The following is a 27679-nucleotide window of genomic DNA, read 5'->3' on the forward strand; positions in this document are numbered from 1 at the left end:
GTGCAGTAACGAAGACCCAACACAGCCAAAAATAAATAAATTTATGTTTAAAAAAAAGCACAAACTTTTAGTCAATAGCTAGCATCTTTGCTGTTTAACTTCAAAAGAAATACAAAACAATTAGCAAAATTTTTGTTTGTTTGTTTTTGTTTTGCGGTACACGGGCCTCTCACTGTTGTGGCCTCTCCCGTTGCGGAGCACAGGCTCCAGACGCGGAGGCTCAGCGGCCATGGCTCACGGGCCCAGCCGCTCCGCGGCATGTGGGATCTTCCCGGACCGGGGCACGAACCCACGTCCCCTGCATCGGCAGGCGGACTCCCAACCACGGCGCCACCAGGGAAGCCCAGCAAAGATTATTTTTAACGAGAATTCCCAATGCTGTTTTGAAAAGAGCACTCTGACACACTACTTCTAAATGACAAAACGTTTTTTGCTCTAATTTCAAACTGCTTTATTTAGAAAGCAATTTGCAGTATGTGTTATGACTCTAAGTTTTTCACGTCTTGGGATCTAGCGATCCTTCTGAGGATCCACATTAAGGTAACCTTCCAAAATGTAAGATGTTGAACGTAGAGTTATGCATAGCAACAAAACGTTAGGAAAAATAGTGAAAACTTATTACTAAGAGAAAAGTTCATTATCTTATTAAACATTTGTCCAATGGCATATCTGTGTAGCCATTGAAATATTTATTAAGTATTCATGTTTTTTATGAAGCTTTATTTTTTTAGAGCAAGTTATAAAATTTTAAGAGCAGTATTATCTCAATTATTTAAAAAAAGAAACAAATAAGGAAGTACTGACTATACTAAATGTTTAGCTAAGGCTCCTTCTAGGTGGTGGGATATGATCATTTCTGTATTTTCCATACTCTTCAGACTTTCTAAAATTAATGTATATTACAACTTTATATTCAGAAATTAAAAAATAAAATTGGAGGGTAAGGAGAATGACCTCATCCAAGACAGATATTACTCAGCAGAATTTGGTTGCATCCTTCCAGTAACTGCTCCCCGAGCTCCCATCTCCTGTCTCCTTGGCTGTTTTCCTCATTCTTGGTCTTGGCTACTGCCTACCCCACCCCCACCCCCAGAGCATCACCAGGTGAAGTCCTTGTTTCAGCTGAGCTTGGTCCCCTAATCAAGTACTAATCAATACTGCCCTTTGCTGCTGTGTCATTTGTCATTTCCTGGTAATAACACTACTTGCTCAGAATTCTAGGTCTGATCAACTCTGTGATCCTCTAAGAATAAAATGATTAGAGCAGTTCTTTGAAGGAGGCTGATCTGGAGCAAGACATCTGGAAGACTGGAGTGTGATAAAGACGACCTGATGCTTCTACCTCTTTACGTGGATACAGGATTTTCCATGTCTCCAGGACTCGTCAGTGGCCTGTGAGCTCCTGGAACACACCACCTGCATCGTCTTGGCTTTTCCAGTGCCTAACACAGTTCTGATCCATAACCGGCACTGAATAAATGTTTCGAATGAGTAAATGACTAAACAGATGGAAGGAAGGGTAACTGTTCAATGGTGGTCATGGCTGTTTGCTAATGGAGATCTGCCAGTCAATTAATATTTATTGAGAGCCCATGATGTGCCACTTGGTACTTGGAGCTAGATTCCATGAAATTGTAGTAGAAAAAAAGTGGATTGGTGCATCAGCTGGACCTGTAATCCAGTGTAAATGTGAAGGCTCAGGCATCTGTGAAGCCTTTTAAAGAGGCGTTTGGATCATCCTCCTAGTGCTAACTAAAGGATAAATGGTCCCGGGGCTACTGATCTGGAATAAGCATAGCTGGACAGACCAGGCAGAGTTTAGTCACTGTTCAGTTGGTAGTCTGCCAGGGTGCAGTGGTCACAGGGTCAGACCAGGCTGAGTTTAGTCACTGTTCATTTGGTAGTTTGCCAGGGTCCAGTGGTCACAGACAGGGTCAGCATGCAGTATCAAAGATTAACTCAAGGACTTCCCTGGTGGTCCAGCGGTTAAGAATCCACCTGCCAATGCAGGGGACACAGGTTCGAGCCCTGGTCTGGGAAGATCCCACATGCCGTGGGGCAACTAAGCCTGTGCGCCCCAACTACTGAGTCCGTGTGCCTGGAGCCTGTGCTCCGCAACAAGAGAAGCCACTGCAATGAGAAGCCCATGCACCACAACCAAGAGTAGCCCCTGCTCACCGTAACTAGAGAAAGCCCACACGCAGCAACGAAGACCCAGCGCAGCCAAAAACAAAACAAAACACACACACACAACAACAACAAACTGAAGTGGATTGCATCAAGGATTTTACATTAAAAAAAAGATGAGGGGGCTTCCGTGGTGGCGCAGTGGTTGGGAGTCCGCCTGCCGATGCAGGGGACACAGGTTCGTGCCCCGGTCCGGGAAGATCCCACATGCCGCGGAGCGGCTGGGCCCGTGAGCCATGGCCGCTGAGCCTGCGCGTCCGGAGCCTGTGCTCCGCAACGGGAGAGGCCACAACAGTGAGAAGCCCGCGTACCGCAAAAAAAAAAAAAAGAGATGAATTCGACAGCTCATCTGCAGTCCATCAGTGGAGCAACCACCTGGGACCAGCTCTGTCTGAAGCTGCCTCTGACTTTTGATCTGGCAACTTAGACAAAAATGGACCCCTCCCACCTCTCCCTGTCCTCTGGGTTTAACACAATCACCTGGGTTTCCCTAATTAGGTCCCTCACGATCAACAGTCCCTACAAGAAGTCCTTTCTGCCAGGAAAGGCTAGGAACCTGAATGCCCTAGGGGCTCTGGGCCTTATCAATGCCAGTGCTACCCTCCAGGGGTGGGCAGTGCCTTGTCAGGGGCGCATTCCTGATTGGTAGTGTTAATGGTTCCCACATCCAGAGCCTCATACTGCTTCAGTACGAGTCTGGTTTCACCCGAGGACCTGGAATTCCAAGTGCATCCAGTCTTGTCTTTTATTTGCAGCAGCTCTCATAACAAATGCAGAAAGAGGTGTTTATTCCAGAGGCCAGATGTGACATCTACTGTCTTGAAAGCATTAAAAAGATTGGAAATAAATATTCCTTTTAAAATCTTATCTTGGATCAGGAGCTTAAAGTTAGCTGAATCCTAGAATCAATCACTCTTAAGGAATACAGAGGAATTCTGATTCCATTTTCATTGTCTTTTATTAATCCATGTTTCACTAACAGTCTAACCCTAAATAGTAATCCCAGTGACTTTTAGCTCTAAAAAACATATTCGTTTGGTAGCTACTATTTTTGCAGCGTGTGTCTTCTCAGTCTGTACTGTGATTAGCATCCTTTTCAATTTTAGCATTTTATTGGGTCTGAGAGCCTTCAACTATGCGATCTTAAACATTTCACTGATTTTACTTGTCAATTCCCGTTTTCATACAGAGAATTTTCCTTCAAAAGTCCACCAGCACCATCACCAACAAAAATATCTGTTTTAAAGTATGTTGGTGATAATTGTGTTAACCCAAATTTGGCAAAAAAAAAAAAAAAAAAAATCCAAACAATTACTATCTTTTCCCCCAGCAAGGTCAACAATCTTATACAAATCTATGGACACACTGTAGCTTAATTCTAGGCAGACTTCAGTTTGTCTTACTGATAAACTTTTATTAACAAAAAAGAATACCTTTCAAAGATACAGATCTCAAGAGGATCTTATTTAAGACCGACTCAGTTAAGTAAAACAAAAGCGTGGGTGGACAGAAATTGTGTGATTTCAAACCACTGAAGATGAATCAGGGCTGGGCAAGAAAAACGCGGTAGGGGAGGGACAGATAGAGGAATCTTTTAAACGAATGCAGACGAAGGAGCACCGGCCTTGCCCCAGTGAAGGCCTGGGGAGGAAGAAGACCTCCGCAGTGTCCGAGTCTGGGCCGAGGTCCATGTGCCCCCGGAGAAGCTCAGGTGGGTCAGCTCGCGGGACGCGCACGCGCGTACAAAGGGCAACCTGCCCAGCTGGCCGGGTGGGCGGGGCCTCGGCCGCGCGCTCGCTTGTGGGGGCGGGGCCTTCCCTATATTTGTGTGCGCCGCGGCGCGGAGAGGTGATTGGTCGCCCTTGAACCGGAAGCAGTCGGCGGCGTACGAGTTCTCGGCGGGACGGGCTTCATCCTGCAGCGGCTACAGGATGGTGGGCGGCGGCGGGAAGCGCAGGCCCGGCGGGGAGGGGCCGCAGGTACCGCGCTGAGGTCCAAGGGCGGCCGCGGGTCCGAGGGTGGCGCCGCGCGTTTGACCCCAGCCGCAGCGGAGAGCGGCGCCTCGCGTCCCTGCGTCCCCCGGGGGCGGGCCCGGGGCGGGTTACAGCCCGGGGTTCCCCCGGGGCCGGGTTGGCGCAGTCAGGGGCCCTCCCCCGGGGAGCGGGTTGACTCAGCCCGGTCCCCCCACAGCACGCTCCCCCAACCCTCTGGTCCGGCCGGCCCCGCCGAGTGTAGAAAGAGCTGCTGACGCCCCGGAAGGAGGGCGTCCCCGAAGGCGGGAAACGCGGCGGAGGGGTGGCCGGGCGCAGCGCCGAGCTCGGCCGCGGGGAGGCCGGGGTGGGGACGGGGGGGGGCGCTGACCACGGAGGGGCGTCGGCTCAGGCTTTCCTGCGGCCTCACACGTTCTGTCACCACTGCAAGAGCAGCAGGGAGTCAAGCAGGAAAGAAGTAGAGGTTTCCAAAACTCCCTCTGGCTGCGCTGTCAGCTGGATGGGGTGAGACGGTGCAGGAGGGCCGCGTTCTGGGCGTTCATTACTCTGGTCCCGCTCTCCAGGAACAGAAGGGTAAAGGATAAGGGCAGCCCCTGAAGGGCACAGCCGTCCTAAACTCGAGTTATTAGGGATTTGGGGATGCAGCCAGCGTGTGAGCTCAGGCAGAGCTGAAAACACCCTTTTCTCCCTTTGAAAGGGCAGTGAACTTCTTTGACAGAGTGTTAGTCTTAGAAATAAAGCATCAAAAATTACGATTCGTCTACAGAGACTATGGCCAACGGTAATAGCCAGCATTTATGTATTCTGTGCTAGCACTGTTTGTGTATTTTTACAAATAATTTATTCCTTTTAACAACCCTGTGATAGAGGTACTACATAGCCCTTTTTTTGTAGATGAGAGAACGGTACAGAGAGGTTAGGTAACTTGCCCAGGGTGACAGAGCTGGAAATGGGAAAAGTCAGGAATCAACCAGGGCAGCCTAACCATTATGCAACACTGCCTTTCAGCGAGGTAGATTTAAGGCTCTTCTTTCTAACATCTTAAGTTTGAGCCAGTCTTTGGAAGTCTCAGCAAAGGCGGGCATACACACAGAGGGGAGGCTGGGTCAGGACTTGACATGTTTCTGCTGTTGTGTGTTTGCAGTTGAAGAGACAGCTTGAAGTGGTTGGATCTGCTGGGGGCCGGCCCACCTGGGGTTAAATGCCTGTTCTCCCACTTTCTAGTTAGGGACTCGGGGAAGTCACCTAACCTCAGTTTCCTTGTCTGTAGAATGTGGATAACAGAATCTAGCTCATAAGGAATTTCTGAGAACTAAATGAGTTAATCCATAGAAGGAGTTTAGCACAGTGGCTTGGCACCATAGTAAGTGCATAACAGGTAGTTATTACTGACTGTTTTTACTGTTATATTTCTTACTGTTTGCTATTATCACCATCAATTTTTGGATCCCTGTTTGAACAGCCTTCTTGTTCAGTTTAATTTTTTATGACCTCATATAGACATGTTATAATCCTTGGCGTGATACACTGTTATTCTTGGTCATGGTCCTGTTTTACCTTATTCGTTTAATAATACGACAAACACCTGTGAGGCCGTTGCCCAGGCCAAGCACTGAAAGGCTGACCATCTTCATGTTGCTCACCTGTCCTGTCTGCCTAACTCCTTCCTGTCGACCCCATTCGGTGTAGCTGCGATCCTGAACTGTTTGTTTTCCTCTGTCTTCTTTTTATGGCTTTATCACCCATGAGTTTATGCCTGAACAGTACTTTTTGAACTTCATAAAAAGGCTATCATGCTGCATATAATCTTCAGGGACGTTTTTCTTTATTCAGCATTATATTATCAAGATTGATCCATACTGTGTGTGGCTCTCTTTCCTTTTCACTAAGCGTAATATTCCATTGTTTGAAAGTCCTGTAACCATTCTCCTGTCAATAGGCATTTTCATTTGTCCTGTCTTCCACTCGTAAAACAATGCCATCAAGAACATTCTTGTATATGTCATCTGGTACATAAATACACTTTGCAGACTCTGAAGGATACCCAAAATAACATCAGTAAACTTGAGCCTGCTGGAAGAATGTGAATATGAGAAACATGAGGTTAGAATTTCTCGGTCGTGACCCCTGTGGACGTCTGGGCCAGATAGGTGTTTGTTAAGGGGCCTCTCCTGTGCACTGGAGGATGTTTAGTAGCATCCCTGGCCTCTACCCACTGAACGCCAGCAGCACACACACACCCCCAAGTTTGTACAACCGAAAAGGTCTCCAGATACTGCTAAACGTGTCCCCTTGGGGGCAGAATACCTCGGGGTTGGGCAGCACTGATGTACTGATCGCTGGAAAGGAAGGACAGGAAGGAAAGGATCCAGGTTCCCAGAAAGAACAACACGCACGGCTGCTCCCAAGACTGAAGATGCGTACCCTCCAACCAAGCATTTTATTTTTGTGGGAATAGGTCACAGATGTAATAAGCATTCTAAAGCCTAGCATACTTACAGAATGAACCTATACTGCAGAGCTGCTGGAGCTGAGTTTTATAACCTAGTCTGGCCTTAAACGACCTTTTCTGAAATCATTGTTTTAACTGGTAAATCCCTTGCATCCAGTTATTTCTGGCAATTTGTTTCTGGTGTGGTCACTGAGTCTGTTTAAATGAAAGGCACGATGACACCCTGTTTACCAGAACAGGGCAAAACCTGCCATTTTCTTATTCCTCTTTTTCCTGCTGTTTACCTTTTATACTTTTTGGTTTTTTGTTTTCTGAATTTCCATTATCTTAGGGAAATATGTTTAAAAAGTTGCTGTGTGTGTCCCTCTTGACATCTATATATTATAAACTGTTCTTTCCTTTTTTTCCTCACCCAAAAGAATCCCCAGATTTTACTCAAATACCATTTATAGAGTTTTAAAGGAAACTCATAGAGTTGGGGTGAACAAAAATGAGCAATATTATTAAGCAGTCCAAGTTGCTGAAATTACTTTGGGAGAAACAAAGTTGTGTGTGCGGATTTTCAGTGTGAAAAAGCAGTCGCCGTGAAGAAGGGTAAATGCTGTGAAGCTGACGTGCCCAGTGACCTTCGAAAAGAAGTAGAAAGTCATTACAGGCTTTCTCTGCCTGAAGATTTCTATCACTTCTGGAGGTTCTGTGAAGGACTTGATCCTGAACAGCCAGCTGGTGAGTTGCTCCAGAATCTTCCTCTGGCTTCTGCCAGTGGAAAAGACAGTAGGAAACTGGACCCAGGATCTAAACAGTTCATGGAAAAGGAACTTTTCCAAAGATGTTTCAAATGAGAGAAATAAAATGTCATACTAGCAAAGGTACATCATTCCACAACATGCTTTGATGAGAGTTTGCAAGAAAACAAGCACATACTTCTGTGTGTTCCAGGACTTTTAGTATGACTTAGCAGTGCTGCCCCTAGGAACTTGTCTTAAGGGTTAGGTGAACCCAAACTATGTTAAATGATACTGAAACAAAAAGCAGAAAATGCCTTAAATGCTCATCACTTACCCATCTTTCAGTGGACATACATAGTTTTAAAAGAATCAGGCAGATTTTTAAGCGATGATAAACTATCATGCCTGGAATATTTCAAAAGAAAAAAGAGAGTAGCATATGCTGCCGTTAGTATTTTTAGGTCAAGAATACACACACACACACACACACACACACACACACACACACATCCCTACATACTTCCTATGTGCGTATACTATCTCTGAAAAGGTACACTAAAAACTGATAATGTAACAGTTACTTTGCATTGTTACCCTTTGGTACTGTTTAAATGTCTTCACATGAGGTGGGGGGAAGCAGTCCCAGAGACTGCTGACGAAAATGTATACTGGGAGATAACTGAATTTTGGCAGTATATCAAAACACTGCAACCATGCAGCACCTTCTCAAAAAGTACTCATGGATGTGTACAAACATGTGTTAGCAAAGATATTCACTGAAGCATTGTTTAGAATAAAAAAGAAACAGTAAATGCCTAGCAATGGTAGACATATTAAAGAAACATTTAATAGTATAAGAAACTATTCAGAAGATTTAAATGAGGACAGGATGACGAACAAAAAAACACTACAAAACAGCATGATCTCCATTTAAAACATCTATATATTTATATCTCTTCGTAGAGGGGGGGAAATTAAACTGTCCCCATGCTTTTTTTTCACATTGTTACCTCTTCCAAGAATTTCCTTCCTCTCTCCATCCTCACCTCCTTGCACATCCAGGTCCTGCCTGAAGTGCTTGCCTCGCTCTTAGAGAAGCACGAAGGCCCATCTGATGCTGTAAACGTGTACATTTGAACAGACTTGATGGCTGATCTGTGGATGGAAAAAGAAGGTGGGCTCATCCAGGATTAGGGTGAGCCAGATGGATGGTCAAGGAGGCAATGAGTCGAGAGTGACAATTAGCTGAGGTGGAGGGAAGGGGAAGGAAATACTTACATTAAACACATTTTTAGTTAAATTATTCGTCCTCATGTGCTGTCTGTTGCCTCTCCCTTGGTCTGGATGTGCTACAAGTATTTGAGACCGACAGCAACACAGTAATGAGACAAGGTAAAGGTTTGCAGTGCATAGGAACACAAAGCAGTCTTGTTTTGGCCAAAATAAGAAACAGCAGGAATGTTTGAAATGTCATCAGTGGTAAAGTTAAGAGGAAATCCTAGCCACATCTTCATTGCTCTGATTTCTTTTCCATTGAGTATTTACAACTAACATCTTCACATGTAACTAAAGACTTCTTTCTTTTCCTTTAGAAGCTCTTTTTTAAGACAACTGCTTAGAAATATTTTCTGAATGAAAGGCAGTATTTCCTGTCTGCCTCCAGAAAGGCACTGTCTAAATAAACATATTTAATTTATAGATTCACTTTCTGCAAGCCTTGGACTTCGATTAGTGGGTCCTTATGATATCCTTGCCGGAAGACATAAAATGAAGAAAAAGTCAGCAAGCCTGAACTTTAACCTTCACTGGAGATTTTACTATGATCCTCCTGAGTTCCAGACCATTATTATTGGAGATCGTAAAACTGAGTTCCACATGGGCTATTTCAGGTAAAGGGGCTTTTCTTCTCCTAAAATACAGCTACTGTCCCTGTAATGAGCGTAAGCAGATGTTCACTGGCCTCACCCAAGGTGCAGGACATGTACCCTCTCCTGGTGGGTACACAGGCTGTCTGCCGTTCTAACCTACTAACCTACCCTGGGACGGGTGAGCTCGTTAGGCTGAACCTCTCCAGCTTTTCCTCTGTAGTTATAAACTTTTTTTTTCCTTTTGAGTTCAGAAAAGCTCTTTTAGCCTAGGAAAGGTAATTTAGAGCAGCTGCTGTGACTTAAGTTGGCCCTGTGCTTCCAGGGGCCATAGAATTAAGAACGCGGTTTGGAGGCAGGCTGGTCCTCCTACTTACTACCTGGCTCACCCTGTGCCAGGGACTTGCTGTGACTCAGTTTCCTGTCCTGTGATCATCAGACACGCCCAACGGGAATGTTGGGAGGGTTAAATGATACATGCGGGAAGCTTAGACTCTTAGAAGTCGCGCTGTGGGTGGGGGGTGGCTCCTCCACTTGGAGCGGCGCTGGCGCTGACAGCGAGGCGGGGAGAAGAGGACGTGGAGAAGGTGTGCAGGGGTGCCAGGGAGCCGTGGGCGCGCGGGGCTGGGAGCTGGGGCGCCGGGGTCTGCTGGCTTCCTGCTGCCTCACCAGGACCTCGGCCGAGTCGCTTCGTCTCCATCGGTTCCCTCAGGCGTAGAGTAAAGGGATTTGGTTATAGATGTGAACCGGCTCCTTACGCTGCCAATGTTTTATGATCCTTTCTGTCCTGTTTCTTTTGGTTTTTCCACCTTTCTTTTTTTCACGGACTGTTAAACTGGGGTAGAGATGATTGTGTATAATTTCACCTCCTTTTAACAAGCTTTATTCTTTCCTTCTTTGTACTCAGGTATAAAAGTAACTAGGTCCTAAGAATCTTAATTTTAGGTTCTGTTATATAAATAAGATTTGTTATAGATATTCGTAAGAAAACTAGAGCTTAAACCTGGCAAATTCATTGGCAGTTTTTGAAACATGCAGATATAATTTGTTGTTTATAGACCTAAAATTCTACTTTGCTGATAATACAAATTATGGGCAGCTAAATTTGTAATATCTTTTGCTTAAACAGGGATTCTCCTGATGAACTTCCTGTATTTGTCGCTACAAATGAAGCAAAGAAAAATTGTATAATTGTTCAAAATGGAGATAATGTGTTTGCTGCAGTCAAGTAAGAAAATGTTTTATTTCAGTATGTCTCCTATTTATATTGGTTTACAATTTTTGTACTGTATCAGTCCATCTCTGAGGGGAAATGAGGTAACCAAAAATTTTTAGATACCTGGAGATCATTTACATGACTTTTGCAGGCATCTTATCCACACTTCAACTTTTCGCCAAACAACAGACCTCTTTTATAACTAATCATTTAATGAAAATATTACTTAATCTTGACCTTGTTTGTCCCGTGGCAAACTCAAAAGATTTTTTAGGCATCTTAGGTCAAACAGTCTTGAAGAGTTCGTTCCGAGAACCTGTGGTATGTGGTTGAGACGGAAGGTTGAGTGCAGTGAAGCCACTGTCAGGGCACATCGCAGGGAGCCGGAGCGCCAGCTGCGGCCACACGAGTGCTCCGGGACCGCGTGGTCTGGCAGAACCTGTGCCGGTGAGAGTGGGCCCCTGCCCGCCTCCCCTCCACCCGGGAGGCTAAGACCTCTGCGTGCAGGTAGGGCCGGAGCTGGACCTCCACCCCCCGAGGTCAGGGCCCCGCGTCTGCAGCCGGGTGGGGCATCAGCCCTGTCCGGAACGCGAGCTGAAGCGCAGGGCAGGTGGTGCGGCAGCGCCGGGGCGGCTCAGAGCCCAGCCAGGGAGCCGCCCACGGTGCACAGACACAGACACCATCCGGAGCTGCCACAGCAGGTGGGCCGTGGACACTCTAATAAAATGAAGAAAGCACCTTCACCACCTTGAGCAAAATAAGTAGACCATGTTTTGTGTGATCTCTTTACCCTACTTTTTCTTTTTTTTAATTACTTGATTTATTTATTTGTTTTTGGCTGCGTTGGGTCTTCTTGCTGCACGCAGGCTTTCTCTAGTTGTGTCAAGCGGGGGCTACTCTTCACTGCGGTGGCTTCTCTTGTTGTGGAGCACGGGCTCTAGGTGTGCAGGCTCAGTAGTTGTGGCTCGCGGGCTCTAGAGCGCAGGCTCAGTAGTTGTGGCATGTGGACTTTAGTAGTTGTGCCATGCAGGCTTCAGTAGTTGTGGCTCACAGACTCTAGAGCACAGGTTCAGTAGTTGTGGCACACGGGCTCTAGAGCGCAGGCTCATTAGTTGTGGCCTGTGGGATTCAGTAGTTGTGGCATGTGGGCTTCAGTAGTTGTGGCACGTGGGCTTCAGTAGTTGTGGCATGCGGGCTTACGTAGTTGTGGCTTGTGGGCTCTACAGCACAGGCTCAGTAGTTGTGGCGTGCAGCCTTCAGTAGTTGTGGCTCGTGGGCTCTAGAGTGCCGGCTCAGTAGTTGTGGCGTGTGGACTTTAGTAGTTGTGGCACACGGGCTCAGTAGTTGTGGTATGTGGGCTTCAGTAGTTGTGGCACACGGGCTTCAGTAGTTGTGGCGCATGGGCTCTAGAGCTCAGGCTCATTAGTTGTGGCGTGTGGGCTTCAGTAGTTGTGGCACATGGGCTTCAGTAGTTGTGGCACGCAGGCTTAAGTAGTTGTGGCATGCGGGCTTAAGTAGTTGTGGCATGTGGGCTTCAGTAGTTGTGGCTCATGGGCTTTAGAGTGCAAGCTCAGTAGTGTTGGCATGCGGGCTTCAGTAGTTGCAGCCCGCGGGCTCTGGAGCACAGGCTCAGTAGTTGCGGCGTGCGGGCTTCAGTAGTTGTGGCTCTTGGGCACTAGAGCGCCGGCTCAGTAGTTTTGGCGTGTGAACTTCAGTAGTTGTGGCATGCGGGCTTCAGTAGTTGTGGCTCTCAGGCTCTACAGCGCAGGCTCAGTAGTTGTGGCTCATGGGCTTAGTTGCTCCACGGCGTGTGGGATCTTCCCGGACCAGGGCTTGAACCCGTGTCCCCTGCACTGGCAGGTGGATTCTTAACCACTGTGCCACCAGGGAAGTCCCTACCCTACTTTTTAAAAGACTTTCATTCCCTGTGATTTAATAGCACAAATTTGCAGTAAACAGAAAACTAGGTCGATCAGTGCACCTGCTGGGCTGCTGTGTGCATACTGGTGTATCTAAAGGGCATGGGAGATGTCCCAGAAAGGCTCTTTTTTCTTTTCTGATAACTCTGAAATTTATAGAAGACGTTGCTTGCTGTTTATAGTTCTCTACACCCTTCAGATTTATTGTTGAATTTAAATTGGTCCTGTCTTTATTGGAAACAACTGTAGTTATTTCCTTATTGTCTGTCTCTTGCACTAACGTGTAAGTTCATGAGGGCAGAGGCTTTTTCTTGTGCACAGCACTTGCTTTGTAGATGCTCGGTGAATCATTCCACAAACACTCTGACAGCAAAAACAACTAAGTTTTCATTAATCCTAGTGGTCTTACAAAAAAAAAGAAGAAAGATACAGTTGTTATCGAAAATAATGCAAGATCATTCTGGTATTTTTTTAGCTTACTGGAGAACACAGAAAAGGAAATAGAAAACAAAAATACATTGGTGATAGATTTATAACTTAGGTGAAGACCAGCAAGTGAGTATATTTGAGTACCTAATGCTATTTCACACAAAAAATGTTTTGCACCTTCAATAATTTATCTCAAATATAAAGGTAAAAAGGTTATTATACTTTTCAAGTGTTACAGTATATATAGTATTCTTTTTTGAGACTTTACTTAAATCAGCTAATCAAAACAATTTCTATATCAGCCTCAGTAATGTCTTTTAAGGTAGACCGTTTGTTATACACAAATTATTTTTATGCCCAGGGAAACTAGTTCTCTTTGTGTAATATTTAATAGTAGCCAAAGAAATGCAAATTCAGCTAACAAAGATGAGTAAAGATTAAAGAATGGTAATACCCAAGGATGGTTAGGGTATAAGAAACCTTTCTGACATGTGTTAATTGGTAAGAGGTTTGTGGAAAGCAGTTGGAATAAGGTGGTTTAAATATTTTTTCAAAGATTACTTAACAGATAATGAACATTGCCAGCTAATATGCTATACCTTAAATTGGTGATTCCATTTTTAGCTATTTATCTGAGGAAATTTTGGATGGGTGCACATAAATATCTGTGTATATTTCAGATTATTTATAAAAAGGAAAAATTAGAAAAAACATACATATCCAGCAGTTAGAGAAAATTAGGTAACTAAATAGAAAATGTCCACAAAGTGTAACACCAGGATATTGATCTGTTGTTTTGGGAAGGAGCTGATACATTATGTGAAGAGGTCAAATAACAGAACAGTGTGGAACGGTTCCCTTTTCACAGCTTCTAATGCACACGGAGAGAAATCTAGATAGATTGAAAGTTTTAAAATACTTATCTTTGGACAACAAAATTAGGAATGATTTTCTTTTTATTCTGTTCTTTTCCCTAAAATAATTGTAGCAATAGTTTGGACCTCATATACCTCCTAAAAGGTCTCAGGGGTCCCTGGGGTCCACAGACCACTATTTGACCACTGCTGTTTAGTTAATGGTTTCAAACCTGACTACACACGGATGCCTCCCGGGCTTGTGGTTAAGAGCTTCACCTCAGCTTCATTCACTTCAGCATGTCTAGAGCAGGACTCGGGAACGTTCTTTAAAAATACATGTTCCAGGGGCTTCCCTGGTGGTACAGCGGTTGAGAGTCCGCCTGCCGATGCAGGGGACACGGGTTTGTGCCCTGGTCCGGGAAGATCCTACATGCCGTGGAGCGGCTACGCCCGTGAGCCATGGCCGCTGAGCCTGCGCGTCTGGAACCTGTGCTCCGCAATGGGAGAGGCCACAACAGTGAGAGGCCCGCGTACCGGGAAAAAAAAAAAAAAAAGTTCCAGGTGTATCTAAGTGTAGATATACTTAGAGATCTCAAACCTGTATGTCTATAATTTTAATTCTTAAGTTTAAAAAATTCATTTCAAGTGAATGTTTTAAGTGAATGAACATTCATTTTAACGAACATTTAATGAACGCTTCCTTTGTACGGGCCTATAGACCATTTAAAACACTTGGTGCGTAGTACGAGAGTACGTGTAGGCAAGGTTTCAGCTCTTGGGTCGAGACGTGCTGCTAAATAGGCTCTTTTCCTCTTGTCTGCACCCCCAGTATTCTCTGCCACCCTACGTTGCTGTACTGGGTGCTTTCAACCAGGAACCCAGGAGGTTCTGACGTGTAGTCACGTTTAAAACCATTAACTTAACAGCAGCTATCAAACAGTGGGGTGTGGCCCCCAGGGGTGCCTGCCCACTTCCCAGGAGGCCTGTGAGCTGCAAACTCTGGGTGATGACAGGGTGTCGTTCTCACACCAACAGCACAAAGGTGGAGGCGGGTAAGCCCTGCTGGAGCCTCAACGGGGTCGGGGCAGTGGACCTGGTGGGCAGCGGACCGTGGGTTATCACGGCTGGGATGTGACGCGGGTGTCCCTACGGAGGTCCGTGATGACACAGTAAAGGCGGATCAGATCCCTGCCGCTGGGCACGTGTCTTCTTAACGTCCTGCGTGACGGGAGGCACTTCGGCACACTTAGGTGTTAGGGTTTGTCTCGAGGAAAAAGGTCTTGTGAGGCTGAGTTGTGAGCTCAGCTTTTTTCACTTTGCTGAAGAGAGGGACTGGCAGACACTGGTTACTCTGACATGAGTGTTTGGCCGGCGTTGTCTCAAACGAACCGATGAAAACAACGGACTGTGTTTGTCGCCAGTGTTAAAACTTAAGATTTCAAAAGCAAACATTAGAATTGGGGAGAGTTGTAACCACCCTCGTGAGCTTGACAGCTTCTCACTTCCTGAAGACTTCGCTAACGAGGTTGGTAGTACTATTAATGAATGTGGTTTTTTCATATTGTGATAGAATGGAGTAAATCAAATACAGTGAAAAGGGTCACTCTTTGGGAGATCTGCATAACTTAGTGAACCAGTGTTTTCTGCATGACCACTGCAGGACTCACTCAAGATTCACAGTCTCCCATTAGGTTTAATGGGACAGCACAGAAAGTTCTGGCTGTTTCCATGTGCACATTGCAGCAGAGTATTGCAGCAGAGTATTAGGTTTGAAGCTGAGAGACAAAAGCTTAATAAACTGGAATGGAAGTGGTCCTATAATGTGATAAGGATGAGAAGACCAGTACTGAGGGCTGTCAGGAGAGGTGGACGTCCTCTGAGAGGGTGTTTCCCGTGGGCCTGATGAAGGCGAGAGCCTCCCGGGAGGAAGGGTGCTGTGGACAGAGAACAGCAGCCCCGGGGCCCTGGCGTCGCTGGTGTGCTTTGTATGGTTGTTGTAGATAGAGCCTCTTGATACGCGGCTGGTGAAGTTGAAGGTGAGATTTACTGTGATGCTGTGCTGTAATCATGAGACCGTGATTTTGGTGGTCTTGGCTTCTGTGGCACTTTAATCCACGCACACTAATTCTGTCAGCTTGGGTAAGTTGATTATCCTCTGTGCCTTAGTTTCCTGATCTGTAAAATGGGGATCAGAATAGCACCCGCAGTGCCCATCCCATAGCAAACTGCTGGATGTTAGTGGTGGGCAGGAGCGGGTTTCCTCCTGGGAGCCTGGTAGTGGCTGCAGGAAGGGGACCAACTGTGTCCAGCTGGGCACTGTTTCCAGCTCTTCCTTTCACTCTTGCTCTGATGGCAAAAGTCTTTTTTTTTTTTTTTTTTAATTTTTATTGGAGTATAGTTGATTTACAATGTTGTGTTAGTTTCAGGTGTACAGCAAAGCGAATCAGTTATACACATATCCCCTCCTTTTCAGATTCTTTTCCCACATAGGCCATTACAGAGTACAGAGTAGAGTTCCCTGTGCTGTACAGTAGGGCCTTATTAGTTATCTGTTTTGTATATGGTAGTGTGTGTATATGCCAGTCCAAATTTCCCAATTTATCCCTCCCTCTTACCCCCTGGTAACCATAAGTTTGTTTTCTACATCTGTAACTATTTCTGTTTTGTAGATAGGTTCATTTGTACCCTTTTTTTTAGATTCCACATATAAGTGATATCATATGATATTTGTCTTTCTCTATCTGACTTAGTTCACTCAGTATGACAATCTCTAGGTCCATCCATGTGCTGCAAATGGCATTATTTTGTTCTTTTATAGCTGAGTAATATGCTTTATCCATTCCTGTGTCAGTGGACGTTTAGGTTGCTTCCATGTCCTGGCTATTGTAAATAGTGCTGCAGTGAACATAAGGGTGCATGTATCTTTTTGAATTAGGGTTTTCTCCAGACATATGCCCAGGAGTGGGATCTGGTAAACCTAATTTTAGTTTTTAAAGGAACCTCCAAGCTGTTTAACATAGTGGCTGTACCAGTTTGCATTCCCACCAGCAGTGTAAGAGGGTTCCCTTTTCTCCACACCCTCTGCAGCATTCTTAACATAAAATTATTTCCGTAACTGGCAATAATATATTGTACTATTCACATACCTTTAAAAAATATTTTGAATTGTGCTTTCGTATCAGCTTATAGAATAGTTTTGCTTTCCTTTTATATTTTTTAAATTTATCTTAATGCAGATTTGAAGGTAACATTGAAAAGAATCTCTGATGCTTAAGTATTCTAAACGTCCTCTGGCTCTTTAAGAGTAGAAAATCCTTTTTGGTGTCTCCACACTCTTCTCTCCTGTTAGGTCGGCCTTCTCTAAGGCGGTACGCTGCCGATCTCAGCATCAAGCGACGCGACGGGAACTTGGCTTAACCTCATTCTGCTAATACCCTGTGTCTTTGTTGTAGACATTACAGAGATAATACAGACAAATCTTGTTTGCTGTTTCTGTGACTGGCAGCTGTTTATTAATAGTGCTTTTCTCTTGCTTGAAGAACCTGTTTGGGATTCTGGGGGGCTCTGGTGGTGGTTCTGCAGTCTTTCCCTTGCATGGAGTTTGATGTCTGTAACTCGGCTCCCCGTAACTTCCCAAGGTCTGTGTGCTTAGCACAATGGCCTGCATACTAATGAGGGCTTTTACTTCTTTTTCAGATTATTTTTGATGAAAAAACTTAAAGAAGTAACAGATAAAAAGAAAACTAGTCTCTTGAAAACCATAGATGAGAAACTCACAGAAGCAGCCAGAGAACTGGGGTTCTCACTGGAACAGAGAACCGTGAAGATGAAACAGAGAGATAAGAAAGTATGGTTTCTGTCTGTTAGTCTCTGACTCTCCTGCTGTTTTAATAGGGGGTTTTCCTCTCTTGATTGCTTGCCACCTGCACCTTCTCTCCATCCCTCGCTGCCCTGTCCTGGGGAGAGCTGGACGCTGCCCTCGCGGGGCTCCCTCGGAGGCTGTCCAGGGTCTGGCCTGGGAGGTCCTGCAGGTTGTTGGCCAGGCTGGGTCGCGTGACGCAGTGCCCTTGCAGCGGGTGCAGAACTCAGCCAGGCCTTCTCACTCGTTAATCTTGATTTACCAGTTTCCTGTAGAAGAGTGAAAGCGGCTTTGTACATAATATTTGCTTAAATTTCTTTCTTTAATGGCTAAGGTCTGTTGATTTCGTGCCAAGAGTTTTGGGGGTAGATGTGTAAAGGTCTGCCTTACAGTGCCTTATAGTTATAGCCCCTCAGGCAGTTGGCGTTTGAGAGCGGTGTGTACTGAGGTGTGTAAATCTCCAGGAAATGGTGCATGAGGAGGCCCCTCTCCTTTGCCTATGGAGCCCACCAACCAACGCTTCCCTTGGCACCTGCAGTGTGAGTGGTTTTGTAAACAGCAAATACTTCTTGGGTTTTGGATCCTTTGGGTTTTTCACTTACAATTGTCAGAGTGAGTTAACAGAGAAGCTAGAAGAATTCTTGCCTGGGGTAAATGAGAATTGTGTAGGACTCTGTCCTAATCACCCTGAGGAAGGAGGGCGTTCATCACTGGAGTCAGGGCAGCCAGCCTCTCAGCAGTGTCTCCTGTGTGTGGCTGCTTCATCTGCGTGTTCTAGGCCAAATAAAGTACTCGTTAACCCAGAATAAACTAGTGCTGGCTTACTTAGTTATTGAAAATCCTACTTCAGTGCTTTTTCTGACCTTGACACGGCTGCAGGGGTGATGTTCTGATAAGTTATAGTCACTGAATCGCAGTCTTACCAACTCTTTCTTTAGTCCTTGAGGTCGGAAGCAGTTTCTAAAAATGTTCATTTGAATGAAACTCCTTGCAATGGGGCATTTTTCAGTTGCTCTAAGATTTCATATTGCCATTTCACCTTTCTAGTTTTCATAGGGAGCCTCTCGCACCTTATAGGGTAGGAAGGGGAGCATTTCTCACCCCGTTGTGACGTATCCTGATTTGTCTTGACTAACGACTAAGCTGCTGCGAGCAGACAGCTGCCAGCAGCACATTCTGTCATCAGCAGTAATTTCAGATGAGATTTCATTCATTCTTCCCCATAACTATAAATTAGATAGGAGTCTAATGTAATCTGAGTCTTAATCTAAATTTATTAGATTAAGTTTCATAGGAATGTTTGTCCTGGCCCCCTTCCCCCATGAGGTTTCTTTTTAGTATTTGTTGTTACAAAGATAGCTGGTAAACACAAATTCAAAGAAAAAAAGAACTTCTAAGACAACCATGATTTTATCTTCCCAAAGACAACATGTGGTGATAATGCTTCCAGATCCTTTTCTATTATAAGTTTATTCTTTTATTGTTACTTTGAGATCTTCATGGAATAAATATTTTTCTAGTCCACTAGCATGTGAGTTGGTGACTCGGGCCTTCTGTGTGGAGGTAGCACGTGCATCCTAGGGTAATGGAGCACTCCATGGCACGCTAGCAATCTGTGTTTATACCAGCCGTGCCTTGTAGTGCTTTGGCCGGAGGTCCTTGTGAGCTGCTCATTCCACCCCTACAACCGACAGGCAAGCACAGTAGGTTTGCAGAGGCTGTGCTCCTTGTGCAGAATTTTACATGACAGATCTGAGACCTAAACTCACATCTTTCATAGCTAGCATTCCTTTCACCCTATCTGACTAACTGTGTGCCACTTTACCTCTTCCAGTACCTAGATGTCACTTTTAAAATCGACATTGAGTTAATGTCGCTGTAAAATGAGGGTCCGTCATTCTGTCCACCTCTAGTTCTGATGCCTCACAACATCACCCACCCTTGTGCAGGGTTTTCCTAAACTGGTAATCTGATTCTTCGTAATAAAATCAGGATTTTGATGCTTTACTAGTAACTGATACCTCTTTATGGACAATTAGTACAGTTTCTCATCAGTGAAAATACGTACATAGTGTGGCTTTTTGTTGGGTGTCAGCCTGAGTCGGGCAGAAGACAGTCGTGCCATCACTGTGGCCTTTTGCGTTCAGCGTCAGCACTGCTTTGTGAACACACTGTGGTCGTCACTCCATGTGCTGCACGGCACGTCTGCCACACAAGGGCGCTGCGCTTATGTTCAGAGTTTAGGGTGCTGAAAACTCCACTCATGCAGACAGCCTGCCATAAATAACGGTTCGCACCTTTACTTGCACACTTACCTGATTATTTCCTTAGAAGAAATTCCTAGATGTAGTATTGCCAGGTCCAAAGTGGTTTTTAAAAAAAATTTATACAGGTATAAAAAAAATTAAGTGTGTGTGTGTTTTCTCTGTTTGCAGAACTCCCCCCCCCCCAGGAGTTGGACTCCTTTGCACCCCACCTGCAGGGGCTGTGCGCCCCTTTCCCTGGGTCCTCGCCGGTGCTGGTCTTACCAATCCCTTTGGTCTTTCCATCCTGAAAAGTATAAAATGATCTACCATTGTTTCCATCAGCATTTCTTTGATTGTAAAGGACATTAAATCGTTTTCATTTCTCCACTGGCCATTTATATTTCTTCTGTGAACTGCTTGAACTTTGCCCGTTTTTCCATCAGGTTAGAATTACTTGTGTTTTCATTTGGGTGTTAAGTCTTTTCCATTATTTGTAAGACTTGCTTTATAAAGACATTCATCTTTATTAACTTTATTGTTATATGTATATATTGCAGATGTTTTTCATCATTTGTGTTAATTTTGTTCTTGGTTTTTACTTGATTTGTTAATTTTTTTAATCTTTGGCTGCATTGGGTCTTTGTTGCTGTGCACGGGCTTTCTCTAGTTGTGGCGAACAGGGGCTACTCTTCGTTGTGGTGTGCGGGCTTCTCGTTGTGGTGGCTTCTCTTGTTGCGGAGCACAGGCTCTAGGCACGCGGGCTTCAGTAGTTGCAGCACGTGAGCTCAGGAGTTGTGGCTCACGGGCTCTAGAGCGCAGGCTCAGTAGTTGTGGTGCACAGGCTTAGTTGCTCTGCGGCATGTGGGATCTTCCCAGACCAGGGCTTGAACCCGTGTCCCCTGCATTGGGAGGTGGATTCTTAACCACTGCACCCCCAGGGAAGTCTAATTTTTTTTTTTTTAATGTAGTCAAGTCTATAAGTCTTTTCCTTCTCCAACCCAAAATCATATAAAATATTTGCCTTTTCTTCTAGTAGTTTTATGGGTTTTACATTTAATTCTAAAATCCAACTGCAAGTTATTTTGGTATCAGGAGTAAGATACAACGTAACTGTGACTTCATTTGTTTTTTCCCAAGGGGTGAGCAGTTGTCTTGGGACTTGTTTGGAATAACCTGTCCCCTGGGTTGCTTAATGAAGGACAGTGAAAGCAGCGAGAGGGTGGAGAGCTGGTACAGAGACTTGGGGGCGAGGACCTTAAAACTGAGAGCGTCCTTCCCTCAGGAATGTCACTGGACTGCACAGAGATACTGGAAGCAGATGTTTTGTTCAGCAAATACCTAAGAATGCCACTAGTGTAAGAGAAATATGCAGACTGGAAGGGTTATGATGGGGGTTGTGTTTGGACCTCTGTTTGTCTTTGAAAATTAACACTTAAGAAAAGCTCACCGGTTTATGTTATTTGCCTCCACGAAGGGCACCACAACACTAGAAACTGCCCTACTTTGGGGAAGTTTGCTGACGAGCCTGAATTTTCCAGGTAGAAATGGGGGACCTGAATTTCACAAGATGGAAAGGAGTTCTGCCTTCCATGTCTTCCTGCTGACAAAAACCATTCCTTCTCCTTCAGGGCCCAGTCCCTCAGGCTCTCTGCCTAGAGGATCCCATGGCCGTGGATGGAACTGACACCGCGCCCTGCTTCCTGTAGTGGGACGCACGGCGCAGACTTCAGACAGCTGACACAGTTAATGAAAGCCGGCTGTTTCACTGTCGTACTTACTTCAAGTGCTTGACTTCTAGCTAATTTTAAAGGAAAGAAATATTAAACTTGTGCCCTGGGGTCCAAATTTACTGAAATAAAAGGGCCATTGAATGTTGCGTTTTGGCAGAAGTCTTGCGGGTTTGTGAGTGTGCTTTGTTTTGGGGGTTTTTTCCCCCCTGTTGTTTTCGTCTATTTACAGTGACTAAATTTTGTTTTTTTTTTCCTTTTATTTAGGTCGTGACAAAGACCTTTCATGGGGCAGGCTTGGTTGTCCCAGTAGATAAAAATGATGTGGGATACAGAGAGCTCCCTGAAACGGATGGTAACGTATTTCTCACATCAACATGTGTATGTGCGTTAATGTATATGGAGAAAGGTTTCCTTATGTTGAGAAGTAGGTCAGGACATGTGCCATTTGGGGAACAGTCACCTCCCCTTAGTGAAGAAGGGCTCAGGCTCTATGGTCAGTGAAGCCTGAACTGAAGCTGGGTTTGCCGCTGTGTAGCCTTAGCAAGTTATTGAACTACCCTGAACCGTGGTCTTCTTCATCCGCCATACGGGTAGTAGTGGTGAATACCATCCGTAGGGGTGTTTGGGGTGTAACCGAGCACGTAAGTGCTTAGCACACTGCTTGCCTGATAGCGCTCAAAACAGTATTTTTACAAGTTTAAAGAATGTGAACCTCTGGTCTAGGTGACTTTTTCTGAACTATTTCAGAGCCTTTGACACTGTAGCCATCAACGTACAATATAGTAATTAGTGGGACAGCACGCGTTTGTTTAGTGCTTTGTGACCAGTCTTGCATCTGTATGTAAGTCTGATTAGCTTTTAGAAGCCAGTGCTGAGTTACTTCATCTGTAAGTATAAAAACGACACAAAATCTAATTATTGCCATGTTGAAAACAGAGGATGAAAATCGCTTCCCAGCTCCCCCTGCCCAACCCCCTTTACTTGAGCACCCCCGAGGGCACCACCTTCTTGTCACCCTGCTCCCTTGGGGGCAGCGGGGCGAGGGGCACTCAGAGAGAGGGAATTAGAGGCGCCCCTGCGCAGCACGTAAAATGCAGGCCCTCGCTTGTTCAGAACAGAGCTGTGGCCTCAGCTGCCCTCCGCCTGGAGGACTCCCAGGGAAAAGCACTGCATGTGGGCCCCGCGGTGGAGGGGCTGAACTTGTGGTCTGGTTTGGTGTTAACTCACTTCCATGTAAAAACTGCAGCAGCGTTAAGTTTTTCCTACATTGACCATGTGTAGAAATGATGCTGTTTCGGATATGTTGGGCTAAATTAGATAGCTTAAAATTACTTTCACATTTCTGTTTTGGTATGATGCCAAGGTGGGTTACACGCGCAGCCTGCTGCACACGCGCTACACACGCGGGACCTTCCTGGACCTCCTCCCTGAGGCCGGAGGGGAGAGGGGCTGTGTCCCGGGGGCGGGGGTCAAACCCTGGTCTTCGCCACCTCCCTGTGAGCCAGTCCACCCCGAGCTTTAGCAGCAGCTTTACTGTCCTGTTGGGGAGACTGAGGGCATTTGTTACAGCGATCGCGGGGCCCTGGAGTAAACCGTTACCTCCCCCGGTTGGGGTTCTGGGTTTTATGTCCAGGGTCACTTTTATCTACTTGTACTTTTTTCTAACGTTCTAGCATTAGATCCTTCCGTGGTTTATTTATTTTTGAATGAGAAGTGGTAGCAGACATAGTTAAGGATCCAGTGTCTCGCTGTTTTGTTTGCCAGGAGGTGTAAGTGGCTGGCGGTCTGTGGACGGGTGACAGCGCTCAGCAGGTCACAGTGAAGTCTGCTCCTGACCAGTTTCCCCCGAGGCTCTCGACACATAACGCTGTAACGTGGCCCGGGGGATACCATTTATTGAGCACTGGATCGTGTCGTGGTTGACGCTGTCGGGGGATGTGTACGCAGTGTTAACTCAGGCTTCACCCAGGCCTTTACGCGGCTCTTATTCTCACGTCCGGGAGGTGGGGACCTGAGACGTGGCTCTGAGTGTCGCGTGATCGCCGAGCTGGCGGCCTGACTTCCCTGCGCTGCAGCCTGTGGCTCCGCGCCATGAGCGGGGGGGCGGTGGCAGCGGGGAGCAGAGCAGCAGCAGGCACTGAAGCGTGGTGACAGTGGAGGCTGCTCGCACAGTCTCGCAGTTTGGGTTCCGTGAGGCGACGCGCTGCAGAATGTTGCCGGTGGAAGAACATGTCTGTCCTCCAGTAAACGGGTCACTGCTGTCTGTCCACTGCAGTACTGCCTGCCACGGGGCGGGGGCAGAACGCAGCCCGTGCCGGGTGTGTGCCGGGGGCGCGCGTTCCAAGGTCAAGCCCTGGCAGACGCTCACCGCTGTCGTCAGCCTGGGTTTGTGGTTAGTGTCAGTAGAGTGTGTAACATCAGCCCCCCGTGCGTGAGACGCGGCACCGTGAGTTCCAGGTGTGACTGTTCATGTCGTGGCCGAACCTCGTCCCTGCCAGCGCGGCAGCCCCGTGTCCAGGAACATGTCTGTTGCTCCGAGTGAGTGGCAGCTCGTCCACGTTATCGGATTTTCCCAGTTTGTCAGAAAGGAAGTCTAACTAGGCATCGTTCGGTGCCTTTCTTCTCACGTGCCTCGTGGGAGCTGACGCACCTGGCCTCCGAAAGCAGGGAGAAAAACGTTGAAAGTCCAGATAGAAATGTTAAACCACTCGTTTTTATTTAGATAAATGTTAGTTTTCTCTGTTCTCACCTCAGATTACACTTTGGCCGTAGCTGCACTTCCCCCACTTTGGTAAAAGTACTGGTAAAGGTTTAATTCTACAATGATTTCTTGTCTCTCGTATGTCTTTTTCTGGGTTTTTTTTTTTTTTTTTTTTTTTTTTAAGTAAGGTAGGAGGGGGCAAAAAGAGCAGACTTTACTGTCTGTCTGGATTTTTTTTAATCCCTCGGTCTCCATATAGTTTTTGTTTTTTCCAACCATTTAAAAATGGAAGAACACTCTTAGCTTGAGGGCAGTTAAAAACAGGTGGGTCAGGTTTGGCCATAGTCTGTGGAACCTGGAGTAGCCCAGGGAAAATCTCTGGAAGCTGGTGTGATTCCTGATTACAGCTAGGTCCCACTGTGCTAATACAAGAAGTCTTTTTCGTTAAGTAAGCCATTTTTATGCTTAATCTTAAGTAGAAAAACCATAAAATGGCCGTTGTAAAACACAGTGCCAACCAAAGAGGCATCCATTGCACTAGGACAGAGTCATGAGGAAACATCCAGGTTACCGTCTGCACCGTGGTGGTTACAGGTAACCTTGTGTCCTTGATCTTTCAGCCAGTCTCAGGAGAATCTGCAAGACGATTGTGGAGGCCCCCAGTGATGCTGAGAGACTCAAAGCTTTTGCTCCTGTTCAGGAAATGATGACTTACGTGCAGTTTGCTAATGATGAGTGCGATTATGGGATGGGGCTGGAGCTGGGGATGGACCTCTTCTGCCACGGTTCCCACGTGAGTGAGCACACCCTGCCCTCCCTCCCCACCCTGCATCCCCTCCACCCCACCCCCCCCCCCCCACACACACACTCCGGCTCATTGCTGTCCGCAAGTCCAGCACGCAGGGTATGGATTCAGCTTGAATTTCAAAATGAACATTTTGAAATGATTTTTAAGCAGATAAAGTGAGCATATTTTTTATTTGAAGTTCACCTTGTACTCTGGCCGAGGTGAATGACCCGGATGTTGTGCCCAAGTGACTTCCTAGCTACTTACTAGTACGGCTGTGCCCTTCGCTAGGGTGTGGACACACCTTCCCGGCTCCGCCTCATTTTCCGTGGGGGGTTTGTTCTTGTGCTTGAATTCCGGGATGAAGAGTAAATGCTGTCTGTAAATATGCTGGAAATTCTTTACCATAGAGGAGGTGCTGTTTTACCATGAACTCCCTGCTCATCACGTAGGAGAAACGTACAAGGCAGCTGCAGGAGGCCGCTGAGCCACGGCTGGGGGTCGGGCAGGCGGGAGGAGTGGTGGCCCCGGCCTGAGTCCCGTCTCCCCGGGAGTAGCCGTGTGAGCGTGGCCCGTACTCCCTGCACCTCCGCGCCACCTGGGGCCCTCCCAGGCCATCTGCCCGCTGTGGAGACCACCTAATTCTCCCTTCACCTACCATGTCACCTGCGGCACAGAAAGAGCCCCAGGTGCTCAGGGCCACACAGGCAGCTCCCGCGTCAGCCTCTACCCCAGAAGGTGACTGCGCAGGCTGTGAAGTGCAGGGTCACCTGGGGACGCCGCGGGGCTGGAGCGTCAGGGTGCCCCGGGGGCTTGTTCCGCACAGGCTGGCGCGCCCCCGACCCCCCAGTCCCCCTGGGCCTCACCGAGTTCCCTTCCCGCTGGGGCCTGAGCATTTGCGTTTCTGATCGACAGTTACTGGGTCAGGCTGACGCCACTGTGGGGGAGTCTGTTTTGGGGACTCTGTCTTTCTCGTGTAGGGCTGTTTGTTAGCAGTAAAAATAATCAGAGTGGTTAACAGCCAGAGAGGGTCAGTGACCGATCAGAATAGTGCTTGAGCAGCTTCACAGAAACTCGGTTGTCTTGAGAATCCAGCAGCATCGGAGAAGGGACGGTGAAGCAGGCAGCAGGCGCCAACGGTGGCTGCCCTCCCTTGTCCTCGGAGCGCGTCTGGGCCCTTGACAGAGGCAGCGACTTCAGGGGTGGAGGCTGACATGGGGCGAGAAGGAACTGAAGACACGGGGGAGCCTTCAGTGCGATGTGAAAACTCACGTTCAGCTCCTTGTTCCGACGGCGCCAGCTAACGGAAATGATGATTGAAGTCTTATGTGGTGGGGACACGCCGACGAGAAGGAAAAGGCATTTGAGCGTACTGGGGGCAAAAGGGGGTGAATAAACCGTATCTGAGGGAATAAGGACGCTTACAGTTTTTACTTGGTTTTCTTCTGAGTTTCCTTCAAGAAGTGCCCTTCGTCCTGAAGAGCTGCACGACTGCCCCAGGGACGTCGCCAGGCGCTGTCTCAGAACTCACTGTTGTCATGCAGACGCTGGCTGAAACCCAGCGTGCGGGGAGTGGGCTTCGTTAACAACTGCTTTTTCCACTGTATTACCTGCTGCGTCCTCTGGCTAATGTCATCTTCTTTTGTTTTTCAGTATTTTCATAAAGTCGCTGGCCAGCTTTTACCTCTTGCGTATAATCTGTTGAAGAGGAATCTCTTTGCAGAAATTATTGAAGCTCACCTGGCGAACAGAAGCAGAGAGGACGTGGACCAGCTTGCAGCATGAGTGGGAGGTGCCTCTCGGGCATACAGTATTTCAGAGCTTCAGTATGAAACATGATGTTTGTTTTTAAGGAGTACAGAAAATAAATGGACGGAAACATTTGCTAAAAACTTTTCTGAAGCTCTCGTGGCTGGTTTTTTCTTTCACGTGCAGTCAGATCGTCTGCATGGTGATGCCCTCATCACGTGTGAAGAGGGGATGCACCTGCCGTGGTCCTCGCCGATGTCGTCATAGAATGTCACGCCTGACACCTGTGGACGAGCACGCGGTCCTCCCCTCCCAGGAGTGAGTCCTGCTTCAGCGTTTAACACGTAGGCAGCGAGGAATGTGTTTCTGGGACTTGAGTTGACGAGAGCGGCAGCTGTAAGCACTGGGCTTCTGGGCAGCAGGGAGGGCACAGGGGAGCAGACTCAGGACCCACCCCGGATCCTCCACAGCTGCATCTGAACAGCAGCTGCAGGCACTCCGGGCCTCGCCCCACGAGCGTCCACTCGCTCCGTTAGGTCCATTCCTTGTAGCAGCGCTCCTCGGGCTGTCTGTACCTGCCAATCGACACAGCATTAGGGTGTCGACACAGTATGCAGTCAGTGTACCATTCAAGTTTTCCATTGGGTTTCCAGTACAGTCTGGGTAGCTGTGTTTGACCAGCTTCAGATCCTTCTTCAACCTGACAGAACGTCCTTCACCTTAAAACCTCAGAGCTCACAGTGAAACACAAAATAATAGCAAACTGTGGATTGGGCCAAAGGGCCCCTTAGTGAGGTTTCCCTCGTGAGGTTCAAGGTGGGAAAGCCCGCAGATCACCTGGCTCACCCCCCATCTTGCAGGACTGACTGGACCTGCCCACAGAACTCTCCAAAGTTAACTGGGTCAGCCGCCTCCTTAGAACCCACCTGAGACCCGGACTCTTCGTGGCAGAAGGGTGAGGAG

The 27679-nt window shown here is 46.8% G+C and overlaps 1 protein-coding gene across 1 annotated transcript; it reads left to right on the top strand.

Moving 5' to 3' along the window:
• The first annotated feature begins 4038 nt into the window (after positions 1 to 4038).
• On the top strand, positions 4039 to 26863 carry HPF1 (histone PARylation factor 1). Its single transcript, XM_027096537.1, has 8 exons — positions 4039 to 4166; positions 7197 to 7356; positions 9058 to 9247; positions 10353 to 10451; positions 17341 to 17491; positions 21744 to 21831; positions 24801 to 24973; positions 26621 to 26863. Exons 1-8 carry the CDS (start codon positions 4119 to 4121, stop codon positions 26750 to 26752), a joined length of 1041 nt encoding a protein of 346 aa, XP_026952338.1. The 5' UTR covers positions 4039 to 4118; the 3' UTR covers positions 26753 to 26863.
• The last annotated feature ends 816 nt before the right edge of the window (positions 26864 to 27679 follow it).

The sequence above is a fragment of the Aethalodelphis obliquidens genome, unplaced genomic scaffold (genome assembly GCF_003676395.1).
Source record: "Aethalodelphis obliquidens isolate GAN/ISIS:26980383/991018 unplaced genomic scaffold, ASM367639v1 scaffold103, whole genome shotgun sequence".
Classification (NCBI taxonomy): domain Eukaryota; kingdom Metazoa; phylum Chordata; class Mammalia; order Artiodactyla; family Delphinidae; genus Aethalodelphis; species Aethalodelphis obliquidens.